At 32.7% G+C, this 25,557-nt stretch overlaps 1 protein-coding gene across 2 annotated transcripts; it reads left to right on the top strand.

Annotated features, from left to right (window-relative positions):
• The first annotated feature begins 455 nt into the window (after window positions 1-455).
• Window positions 456-25,550, top strand: LOC134256888 (REST corepressor 1-like). 2 transcript variants are annotated; one of them, XM_062739566.1, is made up of 15 exons: window positions 457-673; window positions 8,297-8,356; window positions 8,471-8,542; window positions 8,674-8,726; window positions 9,267-9,428; window positions 10,053-10,168; window positions 10,308-10,374; window positions 10,666-10,766; window positions 11,278-11,482; window positions 11,778-11,855; window positions 11,963-12,020; window positions 19,966-20,162; window positions 20,324-20,472; window positions 20,597-20,645; window positions 24,295-25,550. In XM_062739566.1, exons 1-14 carry the CDS (start codon window positions 568-570, stop codon window positions 20,616-20,618), a joined length of 1,446 nt encoding a protein of 481 aa, XP_062595550.1. In that variant the 5' UTR covers window positions 457-567; the 3' UTR covers window positions 20,619-20,645; window positions 24,295-25,550. The 2 variants fall into 2 exon arrangements, with proteins under 2 accessions (XP_062595549.1, XP_062595550.1); XM_062739565.1 differs by lacking the exon at window positions 20,597-20,645 and having other exon boundaries at window positions 456-673.
• The last annotated feature ends 7 nt before the right edge of the window (window positions 25,551-25,557 follow it).

The raw sequence follows: 25,557 nt of genomic DNA, 5'->3' as shown, positions 1-25,557 counted from the left end.
AACACACGATATAAAGAAAATCTTTCTACATTGTATTTTTTATGAAAAATCTATGAACGATGCAGTAAAAAAACAAGGCCCTCAGAATTCTTTACCACGGATTAAAAGACAGTAAAATACACATTTGTGATTCTTAAGATACATTTTTTTATGTTCTCTCCTAAAAATTTCTAGAATCTCTCTTAAATTTTTGAGAGAATGAAAATTTATACATATGGAAGCACGGCGGGTACTTTCAACAATATAATGTCGAAATTATACGATATTAACAAAATTAGTTCGGACTTGTTTTGGCGGATGGATACAATATTTGTCAAAGATTAAACAATTCTGTTTTATTTGCAAATTATCAAATATCATAACATTTCTAACTGTATTATCAGATTAATTTTTTCATTTATATATTTCTTAACGAAAGAATAATGAGTTTTTGGCACAGCGGATATGGTTCTATTTTGTCATTGCCGGAAGAATTAGTAAGGTGCCTCAGACGAACCAACACTTTTTCAGAGACAAAGTGGGGAACGGATCTTTTTCTTTTTGTGGTCAACTTTAATAACCCGTTTTATGATGGTTATGGCCGAGAAAAATCTTGTTGATATTAGGAATGGAAGACGATCTCGATGTTCTAGTCCCAACGAATCAGACGAAAGCAGCGATGATTCCGATCATGGTGAGTTGTCGTCCTTGACGGTTTTTGTTCATGTTGAATATTGTTTAAGAAATTATTTTTTAGGTGTTGGTCTTCAGTTAAAATTTGTTCTTCTAAAATAATACAGTAATGTTTAAAAATATCAATGGCTTAAAAGTATTTTAAGTAATAAGTGAAATAGAATTATGTAACTTTATATATTGGGGAAAAAAATGAAGGAAAGGCAACTCTTATACCATGTATACAGCTGTTGCTAGATACATGTGTTTATCCCATTAAATGTGAATTTTTGATGCCTTTATTTTTTTTCTAATTTTTCAAAAGTCATTGATCATTGATCCAGTCTTTTATCTTGTATTCAATGCTTTAACATGTTTAATTGATAATATTAAATTTATAATTTTTTTTTGGCAGTGGGGTGGAGGGTGGGAGTTACACAGAGCTAGAGCTTATTGGATTTTTTTTTTTGCTTTACAATAGATTATCTGTTCAATAATTTTTTTACCATTCAATATTTTTTTGTTTAATTATACATGTACATGTATTATATATATTTCTCTCAATATATGCAAGGGTAAGATGAACTCAAATCCAAGCATGGCATAACTATTAGTATTACACATCTGATCTCTGCTGAGTCTGCAGCATCAGATTAAAGAAAGGCACTAATATAAGCTGACTTATACATGGTTCAATCCCAAATCCAACATATGAATATACATATTGAATTAAAATGATACATCATATACAGAATTTAATAGAAAATGGACAATCAAGCTTGTGACTATAAAACAAAATAATGGTTTTGTCTCTTGCTTCCTTAAAAAAAAAAATTCCCAACAAGTAAAATAGAAACACTTATTAAGCATAGACAGACATTTCTCAACTTTCTTTTCATAAATAAAAAATTCTGCATGCAAAGTTTTTTACGGTCGCCAACTTGAATTTTTCAGTTCAGCTACTTCATCTTGATTTTTAGCCTACAATTAAATACAGAATTCTAGCGTTATAGATTTATATTTTATTTTTTGACCATAATGCTACAGATCACGTAGTGCATAAAATGTGCAATTTACTGCGCAAGATTTTTTGCACATTGTGTGGGAGAGTTTCTCCACTTTCCAGTATTGGTGAATCAACTACCTTTTACTTATTGATTCTAGACACCTTATTGCATAAAAAACCCCAAAACTTGACAGTTTTTCCTCATATTAACTTTATTCCATTAATTCAAGTGCAAGATCCATCCCCTGCCCTTCTCTCTCTAAGTCTTGCTTCCTCAGCCTGCATGTAGCACCATGTCTATAGCTTTATGAAGAAATCAAGTTACTTTAATATTTTTAGTTTTCTAATACGCAAGTTTCGAGATTGTAACTCGCCTACGATAGAGGTGCAAAAAGTATCCATTTCAGCATTGAGGTGGGACAGGTTGTTTCTGTATACAAACGTGCCTGAATAATGAACGATATTTATTAGGGCTGGGATGATACAACTTTTTCTATATCGATACGTATCACGATATTTGAGCCACGATACGATATGTATCACGAAATGTTTAATTGCTTATAAAATGTTTTTTTGCTTTGAAATAAACAAATTATTTCTTTTCAAATAAGAATAATTTATTCAAAATAGTTGTTTATATGTTGTAAAACAAAAATATTTTATTAAGTGGTGTTATTTATTATGTATTTCATATCTATATTTATGTTCCCCAAACGAAGTTGGGGAACATATTGTTTTTACTCTGTTTCTTATTATTATTTTTCTTCTTCCTGGGCACTTATTTGTCCGCGAATGATCTTGTAAACCGTTCATCCGATGTAGGTAAAATCTTTTTAGGGTAAGTAGACATGTTATGTAGATTTGTGGAATCAAGGTCATTTTGCGCGCACGTGCTTGCAAGAGCGCGCACGTGCAACACGTGAAATGACCAATATAATAGATGAAGCCGTAACTTTTCTATTTTTTGATGAAATGTTTTAAAATTAATAATATAAGTATATATTAGTACTATAGACAACAGGATATGGTCAAATTATCAAGAACTCACGCGCGTGCACATGCGCTTCGCTCTGATTGGCTGAAACTAAAGTCTCAATATCTTTCTTGTTTTTTGACAAAATACTTTGAAATTTTAAATATAGTCATACATTAGAAGGTTCTACAACATGATATACAAGAATTTTCAGGAAAGCACGTGCATGCACGAGCGCTGCCATTTGATTGGCTTAAACTTTAAATGCCTATAACTTTCTTAATTCTCAATAAATCATGATAAAATTTAGAATATGAATAGGTATAACAGATTCCTACATTATGCTACTATCAAAATTAAAAGCATGGACATGCAAGCACATGCGCAATGCGTAAAATGACTAAAATACTTGAAAAATAGTAACATTTATATCTGTATTATTTCTTTTGATTATCAGGAATTCTTCAGCCATCATGCCATGATTATCTTGCATATGCATGCGTGTGCGCGCGCATGTGAAACGTTAAATGATTTATAGTTGATATCATTGTAATTTTTATATTCTTAAATAGAATCCGTTGACACTGAGCAAATAAAAAAACATATTATAGGAATAAGGCACAAAAAGGGATTTTGGGAGCGTTTGGGGAACATCTGTAACGGTCCCCGTTACAATTAGCACTAGTTATATTTAGCTTATTTATTTTATATATTAGACCCCAGGCCAGATGTTAAATAAACAAAGAAAAACAGAAGTAAGATTTTTTGGGGGCGATATTTCGATATTTCTTCATATGTATCGATATGTGTATCGTCCTCAAAGATATCTCGATATATCGTCCCAGCCCTAATATTTATGGCTTTTAAAATTTATTAAATGTTATAGAAAGATAATGATGTTAAGCAGTGATGCATTTGATGATTTTATCAAGCTCAACTATGCATATTTACAAATCTACTTTCAATTACAGGGTACTTGAAAACGAAAGAAACGTCGTAGTCTTTATAAAAAGTAACCGAATTTCTTGATTGCACAAACATTTTCTAAAAAATTAATGTTTTTAGCTCACCTGAGCCAAAGGCTCAAGTAAGCTTTTCTGATCACATTTTGTCCAGCGTCCGTCTGTCTGTCCGTCTGTAAACTTTTCATATTTTCGACTTCTTCTCAAGAACCGCTGGGCCAATTTCAACCAAACTTGCCACAAAGCATCCTTGGGTGAAGGGGATTCAAGTTTGTTCAAATGAAGGGCCACGCCCTTATTCAAGGGGAGATAATTGGGAATTAATGAAAATTTGGTGGTATGTTTTAAAAATCTTCTTCTCAAGAACCACTGTGCCAGGAAAGATGAAACTTATAGGTAAACATCCTCTGTCAGGAAGTGTAGATTCAAGTTTGTTCAAATCATGACCCCCCGTGGTAGGGCGGGACCAAAATGGGCGACCAAACTTTTACATAGAAATATTTCAGAAAATTCTTTAAAAATCTTCTTCTCAAGAATAACAAAGCCATAATTGATCATATTTATATGGAAGCATCCTCAGGTAGTGTAGATTCAAATTTGTTCAAATCATGACCCCCCAGGGTAGGGCGGGGCCACAATGGCCGACCAAAGTTTTACATAGAAATATATAGGAAAATTCTTTAAAAAATCTTCTTCCTCAAGAATTGCAAAGCCATAATTGATCATATTTAAATGGAAGCATCCTCAGGTAGTGTATATTCAATTTTTTTCAAATAACCCCCGGGGGTAGGGCGGGGCCACAATGGCCGACCAAAGTTTTAAATAGAAATATTATAGGAAAATTCTTAAAAAATCTTCTTCTCAAGAATAGTATAGCCATAATTGATCATATTTATATGGAAGCATCCTCAGGTAGTGTAGATTCAAATTTTTTCAAATCATGACCCCGGGGGGTTGGGCAGGGCCACAATGGCCGACCAAAGTTTTACATAGAAATATATAGGAAAATTCTTTAAAAATCTTCTTCTCAAGAATTCTCAAAGCCATAATTGATCATATTTATATGAAAGCATCCTCAGGTAGTGTAGATTCAAGTTTGTTCAAATCATGACCCCCAGGTGGTAGGGTGGGGCCACAATGGCCGACCAAAGTTTTACACTGAAATATGTAGGAAAATTCTTTAAAAATCTTCTTCTCAAGAATAGCACAGCCATAATTGATCATATTTACAAGAAAGCATCCTCAGGTAGTGTAGATTCAAGTTTGTTCAAAGCATGACCCCCGGGGGTAGGGCTGGGCCACAATGGCCGACCAAAGTTTTACACAGAAATATATAGGAAAATTCTTTAAAAATCTTCTTCTCAAGAATAGCAAAGCCATAATTGATCATATTTATATGGAAGCATCCTCAGGTAGTGGAGATTCAAGTTTGTTCAAATCATGACTCCGGGGGTAGGGCGGGGATAAAATGGCCGACCAAAGTTTTACATAGAAATATATAGGAAATTTCTTTAAAAATCTTCTTCTCAAGAATTCTCAAAGCCATGATTGGTCATGGGACTACTTTTGGATTTAAACTTTTCAATACTAAACCAATTTCTACTTTTTCATAACCACAGTGCTCAGGTGAGCGATGTGGCCCATGGGCCTCTTGCTTTTAGCTCACCTGAGCCAAAGGCTCAAGTGAGCTTTTCTGATCACATTTTGTCCGTCCGTCTGTCCGTCTGTCCGTCTGTCTGTCCGTCTGTCCGTCTGTCTGTCTGTCTGTCTGTAAACTTTTCACATTTTCGACTTCTTCTCAAGAACTGCTGGGCCAATTTTGACCAAACTTGCCACAAAGTATCCTTGGGTGAAGGGGATTCAAGTTTGTTCAAATGAAGGGCCACGCCCTCATTCAAGGGGAGATAATTGGGAATTAATGAAAATTTAGTGGCATATTTTAAAAATCTTCTTCTCAAGAACCACTGTGCCAGGAAAGATGAAACTTATGGGGAAACATCCTCAGGTAGTGTAGATTCAAGTTTGTTCAAATCATGACCCCCGGGGGTAGGGCGGGGCCAAAATGGCCGACCAAAGTTTTACATAGAAATATATAGGAAAATTCTTTAAAAATCTTCTTCTCAAGAATGACAAAGCCATAATTCATCATATTTATATGGAAGCATGTTCAGGTAGTGTAGATTCAAGTTTGTTCAAATCATGACCTCCCGGGGTAGGGCGGGGCCAAAATGGCCGACCAAAGTTTTACATAGAAATATATAGGAAAATTCTTTAAAAATCTTCTTCTCAAGAATGACAAAGCCATAATTCATCATATTTATATGGAAGCATGCTCAGGTAGTGTAGATTCAAGTTTGTTCAAATCATGACCCCCGGGGGTAGGGCGGGGCCAAAATGGCCGACCAAAGTTTTACATAGAAATATATAGGAAAATTCTTTAAAAATCTTCTTCTCAAGAATGACAAAGCCAAAATTCATCATATTTATATGGAAGCATGTTCAGGTAGTGTAGATTCAAGTTTGTTCAAATCATGACCCCCGGGGGCAGGGCAGGGCCAAAATGGCCGACCAAAGTTTTACGTAGAAATATATAGGAAAATTCTTTAAAAATCTTCTTCTCAAGAATGACAAAGCCATAATTCATCATATTTATATGGAAGCATGTTCAGGTAGTGTAGATTCAAGTTTGTTCAAATCATGACCCCCCGGGGTAGGGCGGGGCCAAAATTGCCGACCAAAGTTTTACATAGAAATATATAGGAAAATTCTTTAAAAATCTTCTTCTCAAGAATGACAAAGCCATAATTCATCATATTTATATGGAAGCATGCTCAGGTAGTGTAGATTCAAGTTTGTTCAAATCATGACCCCCGGGGGCAGGGCAGGGCCAAAATGGCCGACCAAAGTTTTACATAGAAATATATAGGAAAATTCTTTAAAAATCTTCTTCTCAAGAATGACAAAGCCATAATTCATCATATTTATATGGAAGCATGCTCAGGTAGTGTAGATTCAAGTTTGTTCAAATCATGACCCCCGGGGGTAGGGCGGGGCCAAAATGGCCGACCAAAGTTTTACATAGAAATATATAGAAAAATTCTTTAAGAATCTTCTTCTCAAGAATGACAAAGCCATAATTCATCATATTTATATGGAAGCATGCTCAAGTAGTGTAGATTCAAATTTGTTCAAATCATGACCCCCAGGGGTAGGGCGGGGCCAAAATGGCCGACCAAAGTTTTTAAAGATATATATAGGAAAATTCTTTAAAAATCATTTTCTAAAAAATAGCAAATCCATGATTGGTCATGGGACTACTTTTGGATTTAAATTTTACAATAAAAAGCCATTTTCTACTTTTTCCTACCCTTAGTGCTCAGGTGAGTGATGTGGCCCATGGGCCTCTTGTTAAAAAGTTATAATAAGGAAAATATTCAATATTTCATTTAGATTGCCGATGTGCAATGATCAGATGCATGTGTACCGTATTTATTAGATGTCCATATCTCTTCCCTGGCCTGAAAAGTCTCACATCCACTGATATTTTCTTTTGTTATGAATTATTTGCTTTAAAAAAATGATGTCTTTACATTAATTCCGTTATTCTCGAGTTGTAGAGTACATCCTAACAATCATGTAGTGATGATAAACCAGTATATCGAAGATGCAATGTATCCAGTATATAAATATCTGCCCCACCTGTCTGTTCCGCAGCAACGAAACTCCCCTCCTCAACAAAAAAGCGCACCAAGGGAGATAATCTCGAAACTTGCGTATTGGACAAATATGAAAATGTACAGAAATAAAGACATCTCTAGCATATGTCAAAATTTATTTTCACTGACGATGTGATAGGTCGCAGACAATTGAGTCTGGTTAATCAGGACATGAAAATTTTATGCTTTAAAAGTAATTCAATGACCTTGAATAAAATACATGTAACAGTTATATTTCATAAAATAAATTAATTAAAGAATACATTATTCAGTAATTATTTAAACCATTTAATACTGATTAAGCTTGCTTCGATGCAACTTTTCTAGTACCGTATGGCTAAAAATAGTGATTGTGTCATGTCAGGAAGTTTTTAACAAATGGCTGTGCTTTACAATCGGACATATGAGAAAATTTCTTCAAGGACACTCTAAACACTGCACACTAAAGAGCTCCAATAATAGGGTAGTTTTATGCAATTAGAGTGATCTGCCCTTAGAAGTAAAATTATAAAAATTGTTATTTACAGTTAATCACACGATTTTTATTAGATTAAAGTATTTCCAGCATTATATAAGACCAAGCATAAGTAATTTAATTCATTATTTTTATTAATTTCTCTAATGTTAGTAAACAGCAGTGATTTCTGCTTACAAATAGTCCATTGTCTTTGAACATTATTCCTGCAGAAAAAAGCAGGTACCCTATGTTATAAATGAATGAAAAAGTTTCAGTATGCACAGCTTTATATGGTACATTTTTCTCCAAGTCCAAAAAGCAGTTTCTGTTGGTGTTTAGAGCTTCCTTAAAAGTGTTTATAATATTTATTTGAAAGTCTGAAATGAGGATGCACATTTATTTTATCCACAAGTCGGTCTAGCTCAAGTACATTCCACACGACCAAACCACATATTTACTAGACTGGGTCAGTCGGACGTGCCTTAGTGTGAAACCATGGTATCATGACTTTTAAAAACATGACTTTTTCAGAGGGAGGTGGAATGCGTGTAGGAAATGACTATCAAGCTAAAGTTCCAGAATACAAACCAGGTCAGTTTATTAAAAAAAAGTAGAAAGAAAAAAGACTTATCCTAATTTTGTCATTAAAGTTAAGAAAATCATTAGAAATATATGTATTTTTTTTTATCTGTATCTTACAAATAGAGATAAAGCCAGATCCTAGGAATGATGCCATCCTTGTATGGGCTCCAGCCATAGATCTCTCAGATGGAAAAGGTGAGTATCTGACTCGGCTATTAGTATCTAATAATATCCAAAATTATAGTACAATGTACCAGGGGTAATAAACGATTTAATTGACTTTGGAAATGTGATTTTAAAAATATTTTCGTTTGATTTGCTTTTAGTTGATGAGTATGTCAACATTGCAAAAGAGAAACATGGATATAATACAGAGCAGGTAACATACAATAAACCACACTAAAGTTAACTACTTATAACAAATTGACACTTACAGCGAAGTAATTTTCATTCCCTGTGACTTTAAAATGTATTGTAAATTTTATGAAAATTAACATGATGAAGATTCAGAAAAAGAAAAACCACTGCTTATTCAAACTGCTATTTAACCCTTTATGATTATATGATACTGCAATTAGTAAAATGTATCATTGTGTAAGGTTCAGATAAGTTTGATAAGTCTGCATTTGATAAAATACCTGTGTTTTACAACTCATAGACAATGTCAGAAACGTTTTCTTTCATTGTTATACGATACAAAACAAATAATAGGCTTATTTACTAAAAAATATGAATTACAGTAATCACCAAAATAGGAAAATATGAAGTTTTACATTTTTATCCCCAAACTCTCATCATAATTAGAAAGTAATTGCACTTCTGAAATTAAAACGTATACAGGTCTCTAGATGTGTCACTTTTTCAACATTTTTGAACAAGAATTCCCCAGAAATTCCAATAATCCTTCTTGAATTTCCAGGCACTTGGGATGTTATTTTGGCATAAGCATAACATAGAAAAGGCTCTAGCAGATTTACCTAATTTTACCCCATTCCCTGATGAATGGACAGTGGAGGATAAAGTTTTATTTGAGCAAGCATTTAGCTTCCATGGAAAGAGTTTCCACAGAATTAGGCAAATGGTAAGTACATTATTCTTTAATGTCATATGTCATGTAAACTTTTATATATTTAGAACTAGTTGGAATAATCTAACTGTGTCCTGACAAGCCCTCACCACAGTTATAATATGTCCCATGTAATTGCAATGTAGCAAATGGAAATGGACCCAATCAGAAGTGGTTGCGACAAATACAAATATATGTTGCACTGAAAATAAGTTTTTAAAAAATTCATGTAACAACCTTCTTTGAGATTGTTTTTACCTTTTTACCAAAAAAAAAAATATCATGAAATGACAAATATTCAGCTCATTTTCTCAAAGTTTTATCTCATTTTGAATTTTCGCACATTTAGAACTCAGAATTATTCATAGGAAGTCTGTAGAATACAGTATCTTACACTGTTTATTTTGCTACATTGCTAACTTATGGAATGAATTCTTTTGTTAAATGGTCCTTTGGAAAATATCTTGAAATGATAGAACATTCTAATCTAATATTATAGTGTCTAATTATAGGTTTGGTTTTCTTGGGAATCTCCTATTTGTCCTTTGTCTTAATGTATCTAACCACTAAGTTTCCACTAGGCAATCATTTTACATTCTTTCCCATAAATTCCCTTATAATTATTTTTTTTCATTCAAGTTACCAGACAAATCCATAGCAAGTCTAGTCAAGTATTACTACTCCTGGAAGAAGACTCGATCTCGCACAAGTCTAATGGACAAGCAGGCCAAAAAGTTGAACAAGACAGGAGACAGGTACTTATTAGCTCCCTTTAATTGCATCATAAATTGTGAAATATTGATGTTTTCTTTTCTTTATTATCATCATATCATGTGTGAACTACTCCAAATCCTTGTAAAGAAGTGATTTATGTTGAATATTTTTGTCATTCAGTGATGAAGAGTCCGATTCCAATGGAAAACGCTCTGGTGATGATGAAGAAACTCCTAAAGAGAATGGGGTAAATTTGTGTGTCATTGTTTACTCTTCTTCTATTTTCTACAGAAGCCCATTTGTCACAGACCAGTGTCTAGTGTTGCAGTCCTCAAATATATATATTATCATTTTAAATACAGAGGAAATTTTGAAAATCTCTTGAAATGTACACAATCGTATATATTTATAAAGATTGAATTTACAAGATGCATTATTGATAGAGAGAAAAGTGTAAAGATTTTTATCTCTGTGATGTCACAAACTATTGAGATTTCATGCACTTTTATTTGTTGATCTTGGATAAATATATCAATAGAAAGAAGAGAAAGACACCTGTGGGAACTGTGGCATTCGTACAACACAACTCCATATAACTCCCAAAGGATCCTTGTGTAACTCGTGTTATCAGTATTGGAGGTATTGTCATAATTTTTTTTATTATTATTTGAAACATAAATGTTTAGAAGGTCCATAAATAGGGTTAAAATTTTGTTTTCCCATTAATTGCTTTATAGTTAATAAATTAAGCTTCATAAACCCACCTTACAGCAAACAAAATCATGCCGAGATCAAGGATTAAGGACACAGGGTACAAAAGTATTGAATCATTGTTCTAGCTGCAACTTTAAAGCACCAGAGACATACTAGACAAAAATGTTGCTAGTATTTCAAAGTCAAACATTATTTAATGTAAATTTGAGGTTTAAAAGTGGGTTGATTGTTTGTTGAAAAATTGATAAACCATTGCTAGAGTTTATTTCTAAACTTGCTTAACATAGATGGATTTTCTTATCACCCTTTATATATTTTTAGAATAAAAGTAATATTCTTATATTTACAAGATCAGAAATTTATTCCATGCAGAATGAATAAATGATTATAAAAAATTGAGAGCTAAAAATTTACAAACAATCCTCCTTTTTTACAGAAGAACAGGAGTGATGCGAACGGCAGGACCTAAACGACATGACCATGGACAGCATCGACATAATCCAATGAAGCACAAGAGAAAGCCCCCCAGAGGCATGTTCCTGAACTATGAAGATTTACAGGTCATTGTTAATGGTCCTCAAGGCCAAGCCGAGGCTCTGCTGAAATCATTAGATCAGGAACTGGTTTCCCTGAAAAGACAGGTAACATTTAATAAATGTCCATCATATGTCATAGTTATTAGTACTAGACTGACTTCCAAAGATGTGAGATAAAAGTGTAAATTTACACGTATTTTATAGGGTGCATTGTAGGTACAAGGCAGGAAGCTAGCACATCTGATTTTAAATATATTGAATGAAATCTTAAATGTATACTGTTCATTTGACCCAATTTTAGATGCCATTACTATAATTGGACCTTAGTCTAAGACCTAGGTTTATAAGAAAATATGTTACAAAAATAGTATTGGAAATAATTACCATCTTCTTATTTCAGGTTCAGAATCATAAACAGATGCTCAGTCTTCAGAAACACAAGATGGCTGCTGGAATTGATGATGTCAAACCACCAGAGGTAGGCAAGGAACAAATCTTAGGACACCAGTTGTCCTATAGTCATTTTCTCTCATTTATTTCACTTTTTAAGGCTGTAAAATATTAGATATTTTTGTTTTTCTGTAGACAAACCCTAGAATCAATGCTCGATGGACAAATGAAGAACTTCTTCTTGCTGTTCAAGGTTGTATTTTTTTGTAGTTAAAGTTGTGAAGACTTTATTTGTATTAAATCATATAAATTATCATAGTCAAAGTCTCTGTTGAGTTCTTAATCTTATAATCTGTTCATCATTTTCATGAGTTTATATTTCTAGGCATGCATTTATTAAAAGTTGGCTTTCTTTCTGGAAAATCTGCAAAATTGCTCAACCTGGCACAACAGTTTTTGGCTTTGTGATACCGTTGTTACAACCACTATTGAAATAGTGACCACTATTGAAATAATTATATCAATAGTGGTTGAGAGTGCATTTCAATAGCAAACATAGTTTTTAACCACTATTGAAATATGACCACTATTGAAATAATTATTTATAATAATTATAATGAAATAGAAAGGGGTGCATATTTTACATCACAATGGGATTTTGATAAGTTTTTCTTTCAGGTGAAACACGGCTATCATACGTACATACCGTAGTATTACCTAGATACATATGCAACTTCTTTTGTTTATCGCCATATCTTAAACTTTGGAAAGTTATTGTTGGAAAGTATGCTTGTTTAAAAATGTCACTTTCATAATCTTTTGATACTAAAATGACATGAAAAGCAAGTTAAAATTAATTTGAGCTGCATGTTTATCTTCTCCGTGTAGGCCGCCATTACCAATGTTATGTTTAGACGTTCACACATTCCTTTGCCACATGCTTCCGTAATCATAGTACACATGTACCTAATCTGCCAGACAAAGTAATAAGACATTTTTTTAATGAAATGCAATAAAATACAAATTTATTATAGGTTTTAAACAACTCGGTGAAAATTCACTGCAACATAAACACCCCTCTATACGTCCCAATGAAAGGAAGCCAATGTTGTGAACATGTGAGCTGGTCGCATAATTACCTCTCAACACCCCTCCTGGCAATTGATTGTCTACCAACTCCAAAGCAATGTTTTTACAGTTAGAGCACTGATTATTTACTGTCCTTTTAATTGCTTTGATTATTTTCTTTGTTAAAAATCGGGGGTCGGTTTATGACTGTTTGTGTTGATTACGACACATTAAACAATTAAACACTTGTTAAATGTTATTTTACCTTATCATATACTTATTGGCCTCTTCTTTAACTGATTGAGAATCTTATACTTATTGGCCTCTTCTTTAACTGATTGAGAGATGACAATTGAAATATGAAGTATGCTAAAACTTTAGTGTTATCAGTTATTCATGCCCTGTAGAAAATAAGATATCTGCGAATATTCAAAATAGGAGAATTGTAGTCTTCTTAATACTTTGATGTTTCAATCTTGTGTCCTGTTAAAGTATTGTTAGTAACATAATTTTCAGCATGATTACCTAGAACCAAAATTAAATATGACAACTGTTAAAACTTGCAACAATATCTCATGCTTTGTTGAAATAAAATTATTTCACCAAAGAATATGGCGACGTATATTATTTCAAAATCACCATATGCTTAAAAAAAAAAAAAACTCTGTTAAGAGTCATTCTCTGTAAAAACCAAAGAATCCAAGGAGGCCGTAAAAACGAATGTCTCCGAAATACGTAATTTTTTGTATTTAGAGTGTACTCAGGTGTCTAACTGCGAAAACCACCTTAGTTCATGTTTCGGGGTGTCCGTTGCCATGGCAACCGTAACTAACACAAATATGGCCATTTTGACAGGTTCTATTTCATCAAATATAGCATTTTTAACCCCAACATTCCCTTTAAACACGAAAAATATGACCACTTTCAATTATATAATTTATTTTATGCATTCTTAAATAATTAAAATAATTAAGAATTACATCTTTTGCCTGAGGCGTTTCAAGCTGATAGAAGGCTAAAAATATCAAATTTCATGATTTTTTCAAAATGCAGAAAAATCCATTTTACCCTCTATTTCAATTACATTTATCTTTAAATTCCAAGATAGGTTTTTTAAACTTCTTGTTTATTCCAAATATCTATACTATAGTCTTTCATTTCATATAGATTCCAAACATGTGTTTTTCAGATAACTCGGGAAATATCAAAATGAAAATAACCCATAATCCCGAATTTCCTCAGATATGAATTGGAAAACTGCGTTATACATTGTATATGGTATATTTTGTAGAGTTTGTTTTTCTCTTTTGAGGACATTGTTTATGTAAAACAACCTTAACAGAGAATTAAATGATAAAAATGAATGAAAATGTATCATTTTAGGGGCGGATAGCAACATAGCAGTGGTTAACAGGGATCATGGGATTTTTTTTCATTTCATGTTTTTATCGGTTCAAAATCACTTTTGTGGCTAAATTTTAACAATACTGACGTGTATATTAATCATGCTACTAATCAATTCTTTAAATGAAATGTAGATATATTTAAGATATAAAAGTAATACACAGATATTTCAATTTACCCCCCCCCCCTTTTTTTTTATGAGGAAAAGGCTGGGGATTAATGACACCTGTTCTATGACTCAAATTTTATCTTCTTCAGCTATTAAACGTATTTGTTACAAATTTAGCTGAAAAAAAAGAGTCGATGAAAAGTTAATTTATTAACTCTATCACAACGTAAGGCTAAGGTCAAGAGTTCAAAGTTAACTGAAGAATATATATACATGTAGTATAATTGCTTCTCCACATTTTCAGGAATTGACTGGATGACCTTAAGTCAGGATTTCTGATTACAGAAACAGAATGCTATAAAGTACAACATGTTTAATCCAAAATGGTTTAAATGGACTAAATAAACAATTGATAACTGAAAATAAATCTGAAAATTAAAAGATTATTATTTATTATTATTTTTTTCAAACAAAATATAAAAGATTATGGTGTGCAGAGAAAGCTCGGGCTAATTATTTTTTTTTAAATAACTTTTTCAATTATCAATTTATATTAAAGCTCAAACATTATTTCATATACTTGTAATTGATTGATACACAATGAAGAATTTCAAAAATATATATGTATACTGTTGAACACAAACCATTCACAGCAACATATCTAAATAATTTGATTATTGAGCTCATAAAATTATAATACCAGCAGAATAAGGACAACAAAAGTAAAATGAGACCATACATGTAAGTAATAAGAGTTCCTGTCATTCAGATTTTCAACTTGATTGCAGGCTCGTAAGAGGCAATTTCAGTTGGAAGGGGGGGGGGGCACAACCATACATTCTCAGTGAAAACTACCAAAAATTTCTAGAAAGCAAAATAAGGACAAAAGATCATTAGACGTATTTTGTGAGGGGGCACAAGCATAGAGTAGCTATGTTTATTATAGAATTCTACATATTGGCAAAATATTAGGGGGGGGGGGCAAATCTTGGTCATATTGTGAAAAATAATTATATATTTTCTATGAAATACCGTATAAGTGGAAATTTTAGCGAGACGCAAATTTAGCGATTTGTCCTTAAAAACTGGTAATTTATTTTAGCGAGATGTTATTTTAGCGATTTTAAAATGCACATTAAAGAAGCTATTACAAATAAAACGCAATTAATTTTTAGCGATATTCAATTTTAGCGATCTCGGCACCCTCGCTAATAATGCCAAAATTAAATCCTCGCTAAAATTTCTACTTATACGGTACCCAAGAGCCATTAGCAGGAATAGTAGGGCAATGACATACTTAAGTGAATAATTACATAGATGTACAATAGGTGGTTTTTCACTTTTATCAGTTAATATTTTTGTCATCCAAGTAAACGTTATCCTTAAGCCTTGAAAATAATAATAGACACTTTTGACATAGATTTCTTTAATTTTTTTGTCAATTTTATAAAAATTCAATAATTGTAACAAAGAATGGAATTATCATTTTACATGCAATGAGACTACTGTTTATACACTTTTTATCTTTTATTTAAGAATGTACATTATTAAATTCTTTTTTTAAAATTATTTGAAGCATATTCATAGTAGTGAATAGTGGACCCATGTTATTATGCATGAATAACTTCAGGATAAGTGGTCAAAACTTCCCTCAGGTATAATACTAGGCAAGACTAGGATTTTCTTCAGATACTGTAAGACTTCACTATTTCTTTGATGTTCTTTGGGAGAATAACAGCAATGTTTGTCATTATATTGTTGTAGTATAATTTAGCAGGCTTAGTGAAGGTGTCCCGACGGTATCTCCCATTCTCTGAAAACTCGCACTAATTTTCATCAGATACTCATTCATTTGCTGAATGTCATGACTGGTCATGACTAAATGTAAAACTCTGGCTTCTTGAGTTCTGTAATAGACAATACAAGTATTTAGATTTACCAGGTAGATAATACAAGACTTAAGTTAACCAGAAATCTCTGTCAAGACTGTAGCTCTACTGGTTTGTACATATAATAAAGAAAGAGAAAACTAGCAGTTGGGACATTTACAAAAGCAATCAATAGAATAATGACAAAAACAGATACACAGAATTATTTATCTTATTGTAGTTTACTTGTGTGCCAAGTTATATTGAAATCAGACCAAAACTGTAGGAGGAGTAGCATTTTGAAAAACTGTTTACAGATGGACAGACATACAGACAGACAAACAGACGACGGACACATTACTATCGCATAAGCTCTTCTGGTCTTTGACCAGTAGAGCTAAAAATGATTAAAGGAACCAATTGGATCATGAAAACAGTTACACTTGTATATGTAATAGGTCATACATCCTCTCTACACGAGTGTAAAATGATTTTTGGACTTTGCGAAAATTATATTGAATAAAGATGTAAATAATAAGCTTCTCTATTTCATTTTCAATACATGATACATGGCATTTAACCCCAGGAAAAAAATGTTCAAACACAACACAGTATCAGTAGAAATAATTGCTATTTACTTCTATGGAGAAGATACATGTAAACAACATGTTTATAATTTAGAATTTAAACTATCTTGCCCTTTTAAAATGTTAAGAATACTTGATTTGATTATAAACTGAGTAATATAGTGTAAATGTATATTTATTGGCATTTAAATCTAAGGGCAGATAAATAGAACAGAATCATAACTCTTTAGTGTTCAGTGTAGAGAGGTTTCTTAAGGAAAGTGGTAGAAACTCTTGTCAAAATTTTTGAAAATAACAACTTGGGTCATGTTTTAATGAATAAAATGAATAAGTTTTACAGTGTAGTTTTTTTTTAATTTCTTATTCAAAGTTGCACAAAAATTGAATTTGAAGTAAAAAATATTTGTATAGAATAATTAGGATGATTTCAGATGGGTAGAAATTGGAACATCACAGAACGTTTACATGCCTTGAAAAGTGGGTCAATAATAGTAGTTAATGTATATATGGAACATGAAAGCTGTATCCTCTATCCTTCAAAATTTATTACCAATGTCTAATTTCTTGAAAGATATAGAAGTCAAGGCTATTGGGTCAAAATTATAGTACATGGACACTATACCTCTTTATTATTATAATTTGGTTTTAATACGATGTTGAAGGCTCCATGAATGATCTAAATATCTTCCCCTTCCTTGTGATGCCCCTCACTTGGTCACACAGCAGCATGCTACAATAAATTGTATATTTTCATAAAAATAATTCAATTCCTTACAGGTACTAATTAAAGCACAATTACCGTATAAGTGGAAATTTTAGCGAGACGCAAATTTAGCGATTTCTCCTTAAAAAATGGTAATTCATTTTCAGCGAGATGTAATTTTAGCGATTTTAAAATGCTTACTAAAAAAGCTATTGAAAATAAAAATGCAATTAATTTTTAGCGATATTTAATTTTAGCGATCTCAGGACCCTCGCTAATAATGCAAAATTAAATCCTCGCTAAAAATTCTACTTATACGGTATATAAGAATGAGTTGTTAATTTTTTTTGCCATTCACCACATATTTAACGGTACTTTTTATTTAGTTTTGTATGTTGACAGGTCTAAAATAAATAACTGTGTACAATAATTCAAATTGGAGAAACTTTTTAATTAATATCTTGTTAAACTTTAAATGCCTACATCATTATAGAGTGTTCAAGATGAACAAGGAAAATGAAATTTACAAGGTCAAGTCCAAAGATTATTTCTTATTCTACCCACATAGCTATTAATAGCTACAATGTACATGTATGTAGGTTAAAGCTACCCAAAGTAGCTATTTTACCCACTTCTAAGACCTACACATATAGATAGAAATGCTTTAGTATAGTCTTTGGACTGTACCTTTTTACATTCATTTCGATTTAATTCTTTTTCAATAATTTCATCTACTCATAACTCTACGAACAAATATTATTATATTGTGTATCAGAAATTGTAGTTACTTACGAGTACATGCATGGTGTATAACACTGGTAGCGTTGCACCGGCTTGACCAATCAATTGACCTGCTTTCAAATTTTCACATGTTCTGTTTGGAGGGGAATTCTTGGTCCATCTCCTCTGGTGTTTTCAATATGCAGGTGTGAACTTAGAAGATTTGGAATTTGACAAAACTTCCTTCTTCACCTCTTTGTATTTTATTTTGAAGAAAAGTTAAAATAACGTCCACATTCGATAGTCATTCACTGTATTTACTAAATAATTTTGCAAGTGTAACACATGGCATACGACCTACTTTAGACAATACATGGCCATTGCTAAAACTCACGAGTTGTTGACTGTCTTCAGAATAAACAATATCACATCTGCCAAGGAATCTATACTGTATAATCTAAGCAGTTTTGTATAAAAATATCAGTAAAACACATCGTTTGTGAAAAGGAACTCCAAACCGGCAAATCGTCATGCTTACAAATACTTTTGTTTTTACCTTCTTTCACTGTCGGAACTAGAGAGTTCTACAAAGGGAGATAATATTTTTGTGAAATGCTAGTTTTTTAAAATTTTCAAATGCATTTTATTTTTTTAAAGCAAAAAACACACATCCAGAATAATTATGAATAAATAATCAAGTATGTTTGCTTTCAAAATATTGTTAATATTTTATAAACCTATCTTGGGATTTTTTATAAAATGGCACTGAAAGTATGGTTATTTAGCGTGTTGGTTAAGGGTTAAAAATAGGAGGAAATTAAATTTCTTTAAAATAAAAAGGGGAGTTAGTGATGAAGCAAAATAATTTTTTATCTTTACTTCACACCTTGTTTTCACAATTTAATGCACTTAATCCAACCATAGTGCATTACTTATTTTGAATTTTTTATGTCAAATTAGGAGAAAACTGACCTTTTCAAACATGGGGGTAGCCACAAAATGTGTTAGGGGGCCATAACCTGGAGGATAGGTCACATCTCAAAATTTTAAATATACCTAATTAATCTCATACACATTCCTAATTTTTTCATATATGTTTTATTAAAATCTGTGGTATTCGTTTGAACGGCATCTGTGGTCCTTACAGAGAATGACTCTTAATACTTTTACACAACATTATCTTGTGCCTCGTTGAAATAAATGAATAAATAATTTTCTCCAGATTGCCGCGATATAGAAATTCAGGAATAAGAGAAAATGATAAATGTGTATTTGAAAAAAGTGTGTTCTGTAAATTTTTTACACTTAATCTTTGTGCTGATTTTCGTAACAAAATTCAAAGTTCAGAACATCGCTTAGTAAAATTTTCTGTTGCTTAAACTCAAAAAGAGGGGTGCATATTTTACATCAATGCGTATTATACTCGGCCGAATACGGTAATTGATCTTTCTTTTTGGGGCTAACAGTCTGTTGGCATTTGTCTGGATAAAATAAATTTAATCCCATGTGGCAAGCATGTCAATATAGTAACCATACTTTATGGCAATGGTCCATGTAAATAAGAGTACGTTTCTCCATATTGACAGTAGAAAAAAAATAGTCATGAAAAGAATATAATGTCAAGGTCCTCATTCAGACCTTGGCCTTTGGTAATAAATATAATGGGGTTATATAATACTTTTATTTATGTGTATAAATTTAAAAAAATATCATTGTCAACTAATTTTTTTTTTTGACAGGTGTGCGTAAATATGGAAAAGATTTTCAAGCAATTGCAGAGGTAATTGGAAATAAAACAGAAGCTCATGTCCGTAGCTTCTTTGTCAATTTTAGAAGACGCTACAACCTGGATGAAGTTCTCGCTGAATACGAAGCAGAGCATGGAAAAACTGACTCCTCAGACAAGCTGGACACTGACGAAAAAGAGGAAGAAAAGGTGAACTTTATGTCTTCATTGATTTTAAAATACAATGGTCAGTTATAACAATTCTAAATAACTATATATTTCAAGTTAAATGTCTTGGGATTATACATGTACGTATAAATATCGATGAAAAACTTTTCACTATTTTATTATTAACTGTTATAATTATTAAGATGGAGGTTGAGTTGAAGGAAGAGGTCAATGGAGTGGAGGACTCTACCACCAGTACTAATTCCCCAGCCTCCTCTACAGCCCCTCCTCCCCTACTGAAACAACCCCAGGCCCCAGGACTCAAGGTTCCTCAAATTACACAGCAGTCAAGGTATGAAAGCTGTCTCTTTCATCTCTATGAACTAGTTTGTTTTATTCTATATCATTTTGTTTTGTTTTGCCTCTTTTTGATGTGCTTTTGGGTTTGCTTTCATTTGTTTTCTCTTTTATACCAGCCCACAGCCCATGGAAAGTTGATGCTGGCCATCATTTATAGCCTACTAGGTAGGACAATTGTAGATCTATCATGTCATTCCATTCAAATCTTCAGTCACATCAAGCATCAACTTTTGAAATATCTCCCATACAAATTTCTGTATATTTATTTGTTTTGTTTATTCTGGTAGTAGCTGTAGTCATTATATTTCCTGTCTAAACTTAACTTCTGTGCCTTTAATTGATCTATGAATCAGTTATAAATGTGACAATATCAGGATTGAACTTGAATGCCATAAAATACTGTGTACATATTTTTACTTACGCTGGATTAATTTGTGTTTTGTACGTGGTCACAATTTCTTGTGCAGAAATGGTCTCAGTGCACTGACATGAGGAACATGCAGTGTCAGTCTAAAAATTGGGATCATTTTGTTCCCATGCATTGAACAGAAACTGTAACTGCAGAATCATGACATGTGTAAAAGTATGTTTACAGCACACATTCAAATGTCATGGAGAAAAATCGAGAAGAATATTGACTTAACTTTTCTTCTTATGTCACATTTCTTTGCTTACCTTGTTATCTTGTGAATCAACTTAAGTTATGAAGAATCAAACCTAACTAGTGCTAATTGTAACGGGAACCGTTACAGATGTTCCCCAAACGCTCCCCAACTCCCTTCTCGTGCCATATTCCCTGTCATTTTCATTAAAGAAAGCAAAATCTATGCATTTAAACGTAACAACGTTTTTCCAAAAGTATACCAAGTATTTCAAATTTAAGCAATGCAGGTGTGCGCATGTGATTATATGAGCGTAATGACGATATCATCTTGTCTACACTATTTTACTCATATGCACGTGCATGATGTACATACCTTCTTGTAGGAGTCCATTTTGTCTGTCTATGTTGTTAATCCCATCCTGTTTGGTTGAAAAACAAGGGAGTTATAGCCATTTAAAGTTTAAGCCAATCAGATTGCAGCGCACGTGCATGCACGTGTTTTCATGAAAATTATTATATATCATATCATAGGACATCTTAAAGTATGCCTATGTTTTAAATTTCAAAGCATTTTGTAAAAAAACATAAAAGATATTGAGATTTTTGTTCACAGCCAATCAGAACAAAGCACACGTGCACGCACGTGAATGGTGACCATACCATCTTGTAGGAGTCCTTTATGTCTATCTATGTTCTAAATCCCATGCTGTTTGGTTGAAAACCAAGGGAGTTATAGTCATTTAAAGTTTCAGCCAATCTGATTGCAGCGCACGTGCATGCGCGTGATTTCATGAAAAATTTTATATATCATATTGTAGTACGTCCTAATACATGTCTATGTTATAAATTTCAAAGCATTTCATCATAAAACAAAAAAGATATTAAGATTTTTGTTTCAGCCAATCAGAGCAAAGCGCACATGCATGCGCGTGAGTTCATGCGAATTTGACCATGTCATCTTATCTACACATCTTATATATCTTTATATAATGAGTTTCAAAACATTTTATCAAAAAATATAAAAGTTACAACCATATTAAATATATCAGTCATTTTACTCATTGCACGCGCCCGCACGTGCATGCGAATGCGCGCAAAATGACCTTCGTTCGGCACATCTACACAACATGCCTACTAACCCTAAAAAGGTTTTAACTTAGTTTGGTGAACAGTTTCTGAGAACACTTCCGGACAAAAAAGTACCGGAGAAGAAATAAGAAGAAAAAAGAATAATAATAATAATAACTAGTGCTAATTGTAACGGGGACCGTTACGGATGTTCCCCAAACGCTCCCCAACTCCCTTTCGGTGCCATATTCCCTATAAGCTTCATTAAATAAGACAAACTCTATGCATTTGAGACTTTAACAACGTTTACCCAGAAGCGTACCAATTTCATTCAAATTTTAGCATTGCACGCGTGTGCATGTGAATGCACGTGCGCAATGACCATATAATCTTGTCTTCAGAATCTATAGGTTTTAATATACTAAATATCAAAGTATTTAATCCAAAAGAATTAAAAAATACGCTAATTCAAGTGTATTTTTGATTTACTCATTTCACGTGCACGCACGTGCTCACATGAGCATGGCGACCATACTTTCTTGTAGAAGTCCATTACATCTATCTATGTTCTAAATCCCACCCCGTTTGGTTGAAAACCAAGGGAGTTATAGCTGTTCAAAGTTTCAGCCAATCAGATTGCAGCGCACGTACAAGCACGTGTATGCATGTACATGGTGACCATATCTTCTTGTAGAAGTCTATTATATCTATTCATGTTCCAAATCCCATCCTGTTTGGTTGAAAACCAAGGGAGTTATAGCTATTTATAGCATAAGCCAATCAGATTGCAGCGCACGTGCAGGCACGCGTTTTCATGATAATTGCTATTTATTGTAGGATATCCTAATACATGCCTATGTTTTAAATTTCAAAGGATTTCGTCAAAAAACAAGAAAGATATTGAGACTTTAGTTTCAGCCAATCAGAGCGAAGCGCACGTGCTTGCACGTGCGATCTTGCTATTTTGACCATGTCATCTTGTGCATACTACTCATATATCCTTACATTATGAGTTTCAAAACATTTCGTCTAAAAATAGAAAAGTTACGGTTATATCCATTATATATTGGTCATTTCAAGTTTTGCACGTGCACGCTCTTGCAAGCACGTGCGCTCAAAATGACATTGATTCCGCAAATCTACATAACATGCCTACTTACCCTAAAAAGGTTTCACCTAAGTCGAATGTGTAGTTTACAAGATCACTCGCGGACAAAATTTTCCCAGGAAGAAAAATAATAAGAATAATAATAATAAGAAACAGAGTAAAAACAATATGTTCCCCAACTTCGTTTGGGGAACATAATAAACAATTAAAGCATCGTTCTGTAAATTTATTTTATATTGTGGTTCCTTGGGCTAGGATAGGGCTATGGTAGGTGTCAGTCTGATTAATGAATGGACATTCATGCAGTGTTTGTCATGTCTTCATTGCAAGGGTGAAAATGCAAGGTTACAATAGATTACTTGGCAAGCATCATAATGCAGTGATACATGTACCAGTATATTGAAAATTAAGGTACACATGTACCAACACATTTTTTCTCTCCAAGGTAACTAAGTTTAGAGTATTAAGCAATCTTAGCCTAAGAAGTATTTTCAACGTCAAGATCACCATCAAAGATACATAAATGAACCTGAAAGAACAGTGTTGAATTTATGACACTTTGACAATGAAATAAAATGGTTTGTTGGTGAAAGATTTATTTGATAAAGGTCTCAACACTTTTCAATGTTCAACTTTGGTATTATTGATATTATTTCCTGATCTTGTTATTTATCACTTAGGGGGAAAGTCACTCTATGACTTAAAGGCTTCAGTATTTTTCACATAAAAATTTTAATAAATCCATTTTATGCAAAGGAAGAGAAAGGTTCCCTATTAAATATGTACTCTTTAGTTACAATTTTTTTTCCATAACTTTCAAACTGACTTTATGTTTCTTGATAAATTGGTAGCATGTTGTTGTCAGAACACCATAACAGATACCTAATGTAAACCCTTGTAATAGATTTTGACACCTTTTTGTTACATGTATGAATGAATATTGTATATCAGAAGCCTAAGTTGATTGTTCTATGATGATTACTGGAACTTTTATTTATGACTACACCCTGTGACCTTGATGTTTCTTTTGACAGATTGATTCCTCCTCAGAGGACAATTTTACAGCAGCCTCCTCCCCTGATACGTCCCTCCACCAGCGTCTCTAAGTCGGTCACCTCATCCTAACACAACCAGCGACATAATTACACCAATAGATGGCCTTCTCTAGAACCCATCTAGTACAATGTATATCAGTGTCTTAACCATATTTGATATGCCTGGTTAACTTACTATATGATTTTATTATACAAACATCAGACTTAATGAGAAGGAAATCTGGTTGATGTTCAATTTTGTTAAAAAACTGCAGAGATAGAATAAAACATGCATATAATATATGATTTTTGTAGAGTTAATATACCTAATACAGCTTTGAATTTGCTCACTTCAAATTTCTGAACCTCTTGGATTTTCATGAATTTCTTCTCTGATATGTCATCACACTGGTATAAAATTAGTATAATTTTCAAATGCTGCAAATATAAAGGCTGAATCGGTATATGTATGTTAGAATTTGATTCTGGTGTTTTGGTTTTTTTCTTCATTGTAGGTGAATTCAAGTACCCTGGTATTTGTACATTTTGGATTTTTTTTTGTAGATAATAGGTGAATACATGTACAAGTGTAATTTTCTTCATACATTCACAGTGGGAACAGAATTTGGAAAATCAAGAACGAAATTTGATTTATCAAATTCTGCTCCCATTTAATTTATTTTCTTATTCTACTTACATTATCATTAAATCATTTGTTTGTTTTAAAAATATATATTAGATGTTTTATTTCAAGTGTATATTGTCATGCTTTGTACCTTTTTTGTGCCTCATATCTGCTATTTTGAGTACTGTGGAATCGTCCATGTCTATGGGGGACCAATGTTCATGGATTTTGTGGGTCACTCTTATCCATGAATTTTTATCCCCACCAACAATTATTTTGTCAACATATTTATTTATTGAATCAGCTGTATACATGTATGATTTATCGAAATTACATCCCTATGAACCACAAAATTTTGCTTGCCAATGAACATTGACCCCCCACATCTGAAAGTGATTCTTTAGTGTCCCATTATACACATACGTAATGTTAATTGTAGATAAATAATATGTAGACAATGTGTGTGGACTGTCAAGATTTTGTTTGGTATATTTGCACTTCTGATGAATCCTGTAGTCATTGTGTTGATCCAAATCTGTACAGCAGGGTGATGATACCAACAGTACATTTATACCATTCCATACTGCTGGTACATAAATGAACTACTGTACTAAAATGAGGTTCATAAAGATTTTAAT

The sequence above is a fragment of the Saccostrea cucullata genome, unplaced genomic scaffold (assembly GCF_032062105.1).
Source record: "Saccostrea cucullata isolate Sc308-1 unplaced genomic scaffold, CSIRO_AGI_Scuc_v1 ctg8, whole genome shotgun sequence".
Taxonomy (NCBI): domain Eukaryota; kingdom Metazoa; phylum Mollusca; class Bivalvia; order Ostreida; family Ostreidae; genus Saccostrea; species Saccostrea cuccullata.
The sequence above is the reverse complement of the archived record's forward strand: the minus strand, read 5'-3'. Positions and strand labels throughout refer to the sequence as shown.